The following is a 6,112-nucleotide window of genomic DNA, read 5'->3' as shown; positions in this document are numbered from 1 at the left end:
AATAAGATGTTAAGCCTGAATAATGTGCAGTTACGTGAATGTGTGTGTGAGGAAACATACACTATTAAAAGCACAAGAGTTTTTGTGAAATTTAAGGCACTTTGGCTTGTAAGAGGGGAAAAGCACTACTAAATTAATACAAATGGGAATTATCGGACACTCCATGATACTATAATATGACATTATTTCACTGACATGTTATTGGTTGATGGTGATGGACCGCAGGACTCAGCTAAGCAGCTAAACTGGCTTCATAGTACAGGTCTCATATATGACATTTAACAGATGAGTTTTTAATCATGTTTGGTAATGTTTTACTTTTGCGCACGATATCTCGTCTCGTTTATTTCATGTGTGTTTTTTTTACAACAGGCTGGCAGCACACAACAAATCTGAAGTGTTTCGTTTATTGCAGCATTATTTAATTTAATTGCAGTTTGCAAGTGAAACAAACTCCAAACAGCCTTTTTACATGGACAGACTTAAATAGTTCTAATTCATCTTTAAAAATAAAGGTTAGTCAGCCTTTTACATATAATAATATTTCCATGCCTGGACCTCATCACAAACAGGAATACAACAGCTGAAAAAACATTTAAATTAAGAGTGCTTTGGCCATGGTTTAAAACCACAAACCTGTGGGTTTAAGTGCTTCTTGTGCACACAGAAAGCGTTACAAGAAATTCTTCATCAGACAACATTTCCACCCTTCCCTTCACGTACATTTACAAGCATGTTGCTAACATCACGCCACTGCAAAAAATAAAATCAAACTATATCAGTATTAACTGGACATAAATCACTTCTACACGCTTAAAAGTGTTGGAGCTTGGAATGTCACTCTCCCCGCAATATTAAATTATTTAACGAAATACATTTTGAGAAACGTGAGTGTTCCTGTGGTCTTTCTCACAATCAGTTTTCTCTTCAGCACAGAGATGCAGCAAGTGTGGCTTAGCTTAGCACGAACACAGAAGCCTTAGCTCCACCAACAGTGAAAGCTCTTTAGAGCTGTTGGATTTGCATGTGTCTTGTGAGTTTTATCTACCAGATTCGATCTGTATTTTTAGTTTACTAATCACAAAAGGTTGTTAGCACATATGGGGCGAAGCAGTTATGTGGATAACATCCAATCTGAAACTGTAAAGATATGAGGATGAAAATAAATCACGGGAATTAAACGTTCATCCGGGAATGTTAACACCTCTCTCGTCTTTATGTGAGAACTCCGTTAATGTTCTTTTTCATTGTTACCTAGCTTTACCTTCCGATGACCTCACCTTATTGTTGTCTTTTTTTTAGCTTTTATGAGTGTCCATTGTTGCACATCCTAACAAAACCCAGGTGATCTCCGGATTGCCTAAATTGTTCCTGGAGCAAATATGACAGAGAACATAAATAATAGCTATAATTATGAGATTAAAGAGGATATTTCCTGAACCTCAAGGTGTCTTGTAATTTTTTATGTAAAGTCATATGAACACATGACTCAGTTTGGAGGTGAACAGAATGTGATTTTTCACCCGATTTTTTTTCCCATCATCGTGCTTCCAGCTCTGCTGTCACTGAAGACTTTCACACAAGTTTGACACACGCACAGTCCTACACTCTTTGTTGGTTTTGTTTATTCATCCCAATTATTTCTCTGGGTGTCCACCCCGAATGTGTCTTGATGATGTTGACTTGCTTTGTGAGATTATTATGCTGAAAATGATCCACCCCATCACACTTAAACCTTCAAGCTTAAGCCATTTTAAACATACACATGACCCTCACTGTTCAATCCTATATATGTGTGTAGCACTATTTAAAAGACCAACAACGTTCTGGTCCCTGGTGGACTCGGCACCTCATCTGTTTTAACTCATCGCTCTAGAGTACCCATCAGAGGCTCCATGGCAGCCAGGAAACAAGACTCAAACTCCTGGTCGGAAAATCGTTCCACAGAGTCCCTGGCGTTACGGCGCATTTCCAGTCGAGCGGTTGGTGACAACGACAGGATGGTTTCCATGGCAGCTGCATAGCTGTCCTCACTGTCAGCCAGGAAGCCCGTCTGCCTGCCTTCGTACGGCACCACGATGTCCAGCTTTGGACCTCCAGACTTGTGGGCAAGAATGATGGTGCCTGCGGCCATACACTCCACCACACCTGGAGACAAAGATGGAGGATTAATGTTCAGACCGGCTGATCTGATACAAAAGTCGTACTGTTAAGTTTTTCATTGGGTCATTTCTGTGGAAAACTGTGTAGTAAGTACTATTGAAAAAGAAATACTTTTTACGGTTTTAGTAACACATGCTGTCCTCACCGATGCCGAAGTGTTCATTCCACATTGTGTGCAGACCAATGGTGGCGTCCACCAGCTCTCTCTTCAGCTCCTCAAAGGGGATATTAAGTTTGAATTCGACATAGTCGGCGATGCCCAGCTCCTGACAGAGTCCCCGCAGCATCAACACCCTCTCCTCATCCTCCTGGTTCCTGCATCCGCCAATCAGCACCAGCCGTAGAGACTCTCTCCCCCCTGGGCCGTCCCCTTTCCTGTCTAGCAGTTTGCGAAATGCTCTGATCTGGAGCTGGTGATCCTTCTCTGGCCTGAACTGACCCACCGACACAATGGAGTGGCGCTTCCTGTCCCCTCTGCCGCCGTCCTCTTCTTCTCTTCCAAGCTCCTCCCAGCCCTCCATCTCGTCCTCGTCCTCCAGCGGGACATCTAGGAAGGCCCTGATGTCACAGGGAGGGTAGACGATGCTGGTGAGGCTCGGAGAGCGCCACAGAGCGAGGATGTGTCCCAGCGTCCAGGTGGAGTTCACCATAATGACGTCACTGCAGGAGCCGGCCAGGCCGTACAGCAGAGCAAAGCAGCAGTAGTACACCACCTTCAATGCACTCAGGATTGGGTTTCTTGAGATGAAATCAGCATTGTTGAATCTGAAATATAAAGACGAAGATGAAAGGTAAGGTTTTTGTTTTTTTTGGGCAAGAGTAATCACACAACAGAACATTTACAGGTCAGGATTGGATTAGCCTCAAATGCCTGGGACGCTTTCATACAGCACAACTGAATAGCTTAGGGCAAATCTAGTAACACACTCCACACTGAACACATCGTGTACGTAGCAATTCTCTGTTTTCATTTTACAGAAAGGCTGGATGATTTTTTTTCAATTACTCTTTCTGTCCATGAGTACCACTCAAATTACAGGTAGCAATGAAATAAACTACTAACTCTTTTATGCTACGTCCACACCTACACGGGTATTTGTGAAAACGCAGCTGTTCCGTCCACACGTAAACAGCGTTTCGAATCACTGAAAACTGCGATTTTTTTTCAAAACTCCCTTTTTGCGTTTAGTGTGGACAAGGAATACTGAGTTCCTCACGCAACGTCAAAGGTATGTGCCTTTTTTCACGTCACGCTGTGCGCCACGTTATTGCTTACATGAGATGAATTGCAGAATGGCAGATAGAGACAAAATGTTAATCTGACTATCTGCAGGTTTTACACGCTTACATACACACACGCAGTTACTGTCCCTCCATTTAGAAAGGCAGAGGCGTCACGGTGTGATTATTTTACGTGTAGTTGTTTTTAGTTCCTGTGTAATAATATTCAACATTGCTATCAATACACTTCTCAAAAAATGCCTCTCTGTGCAAAATGGGTTTAAAAACATCAACAGCTGTGGGATACTGTTTGAACCGGGGAAAGAAATCGTGGCAGGATCAGCCTGATGTTATTTGTATCCCACTGTAACTTTACTGTATACAGAGCTAACATCTCCAAAATGTCAGGAGTAGTTAGTCATTACAACAAGTGTTTGTGAACTAAAAATCAAGAATGTGGAATACTGTTTGTCCGTGATTTGAAGAGCGCAGCGCTGCTCCCGACGAAGGGAAAACCAATTCTGCAGGGAGACCTACCTCGGCACTTGTGCAGGTGAAACCAAAGGGCAGACATGCTTCACCATATTTTCTAGTCTTTGGCTTAGAATGAAGGTGGTTTGGAAACACATTCAGCTATGCTTCATCTCCTGCTTTGCCTTTGTGTGGGCGCTAATACTTTGGGAAGCTCTGGATTAAATGGAGCTGTGTCTAAATGCAGTTTTACCCTGGGTTCCTTTCTCTGACCACAGACAGCATGTCGGTGCTGACAGTGGGATAGTGAACGTAGCTTGCCACTTTACAGCCTCCCAGGTAGCGGAAGATCGGCAAGGTGAAGGCATAGCCCATCGAGTCCACATACAGGTCAGGAATGAAGGCCGTCAGTGCCTCCCACCCTAAAAAAACCACACACACACACACACACACACACACACACACACACACACACACACACACACACACACACACACACTGCGTCACTTCAACTTACAAACCTGTTGATCCCACAGAAAAGAATAAATTCAGTAAAATTAAAGACATATGATCCACAGCACTGGATCACATCTATATGAAGGAATCACATACACATCATGTGTTTCATGTTTGCAGAAACGTTAGCAAAATAGGGTGGAGACTACAAAGAAAATGTTAGAAATATACATCATCTTGTTCCCATATATTAAATCAAAGAAAAAAAATCTTACTGTAATATAAATAAGTACTTGAATTTATTTAGTCTCTCCATTTTAGCCCAGATCTTACCCAGGAACATTGAGCCTGCGCTCTGACCCAGCAGGGTGAAGTGAGGGTAAGAGCTGGCCTCCACGAGTACACGGTGACGCAGGAAGACAAAGGTGACTGATCGAGGCAGCGTGATGTGGAATCGCTGCCGGGCTCCCTCCAGAATCTGCTCACCCGTCACTCCCTGGTCACCCGTATAAACCACAAAGGAGACGCCGGGATATCTGGGATAAAGGCAGAAACTCTACATTAGTGTTTAAACTTAGGGTTTATCTCTGTGGTCTGAGGGTCAGCTTATGTTTTTAAAAGCAGTCACTTGTACTATACTATTTGCTAGAGAGCAAAGAAGCTGATCTAATGGTCTCACTAGATGGTCTGTGGGTCTTGGAGACAATAGTAGAGGTAGTTTCAACCAAACATAGCTGTGAAATCAAGGACAGAGCTGGAAGAGAAGTGACTTCCTCGCCAACCTACAAACAACAACAAACATGAAACATACTTTCCCTTAAAATTATTTTAAAATATTTTACCGGTGCATGAGGGCCCTCAGGGAGCACCAGAGGACCCGCTCCCCGCCTCCTCCCGCGTTACAGTAGGGGTGGAAGAAAGCCACCGCCGGGCCATCATCCTGAGCCCGACGGGCCTTGCGGCGCCCCTGCAGCCACATGCGGACCCCCAAAAGGAGCAGAAGGAGGACGAGGGTCAGGATCAGGCTCAGGTAGAGGCATGGCACCAGCAGCGACCACAGCAGCCTGCGGAGGGACGGAAAAAAGAGGACTGGCAATGTGTGACACTAAAAACAAGCTCTACTCAAGATAATTATTAATCTGTTACTATCGTTACAACCGGACAGGCGACAGTAAATCTGTTATTACTGTTGATTAGGCTAATGATAAGTCAGCTAGCTGCTAGTTAAGCAAAAGTTAGCTTGTCGCGTGTCTCAACAATACTTTTCCTGTTTGTTTGGGGGGTTTAGCACCAGCTCTTTGTACACCATTTTATCACTGAACTGCAAATAAAGCAACACATACCTCATTAAATCGCAAAAACACAGAGATAAGTGGTGGTTGTCGTGTCCCATTTTGACAACACAACTCCGTGACACTAGCGGAAGTAACTGTCAGCTGCCGGAGTTCACCGACTGTGATTGGTTCAGCCTTTGTTTACGTACACGTCATCGACACGTGACTTTCCTGAGTAGCAACGGAGGTCAGAGGAGGGGAGTTTGCGCGGGTATAATGAATGTACCATTAAACACTGGGTGGTGAACTTTGAGTTCATATTTTGTGAGTAAAGAGGGACTCGCTTCTCCCTGAGGGAAACTGTGAAGAGTGCCCGCAAACGAGAAACCATTAAAGTTGTCCTTCAAAGTAAAAGTCGCACCTGTTGGAAATTTGTTAGGTGCAGGAGTTAGGCACAACTTTTATTCTGAAGGCTAATATCATTTTCCTGTTTATGATACACTTCAAAGTTTCATTAAAGCTGGGAG

General features: G+C 43.7%; 1 protein-coding gene across 1 annotated transcript; it reads right to left on the bottom strand.

The window, feature by feature from the left end:
* Nucleotides 1-481: 481 nt before the first annotated feature.
* Nucleotides 482-5,717, bottom strand: LOC146615769 (GDP-Man:Man(3)GlcNAc(2)-PP-Dol alpha-1,2-mannosyltransferase-like). The gene is made up of 6 exons (XM_085374363.1): nucleotides 5,655-5,717; nucleotides 5,154-5,375; nucleotides 4,645-4,847; nucleotides 4,109-4,277; nucleotides 2,309-2,928; nucleotides 482-2,148 (listed from the first exon to the last, which is right to left on the bottom strand). The coding sequence occupies exons 1-6, from the start codon at nucleotides 5,702-5,704 to the stop codon at nucleotides 1,865-1,867; spliced, it is 1,548 nt and encodes a 515-aa protein (XP_085230489.1). The 5' UTR covers nucleotides 5,705-5,717; the 3' UTR covers nucleotides 482-1,864.
* Nucleotides 5,718-6,112: the final 395 nt, after the last annotated feature.

The sequence above is a fragment of the Diplotaxodon limnothrissa genome, linkage group LG16, assembly GCF_057381915.1.
Source record: "Diplotaxodon limnothrissa isolate DT_005_m linkage group LG16, D_limnothrissa_male_GT1.1, whole genome shotgun sequence".
Taxonomy (NCBI): Eukaryota; Metazoa; Chordata; class Actinopteri; order Cichliformes; family Cichlidae; genus Diplotaxodon; species Diplotaxodon limnothrissa.
The sequence above is the reverse complement of the archived record's forward strand: the minus strand, read 5'-3'. Positions and strand labels throughout refer to the sequence as shown.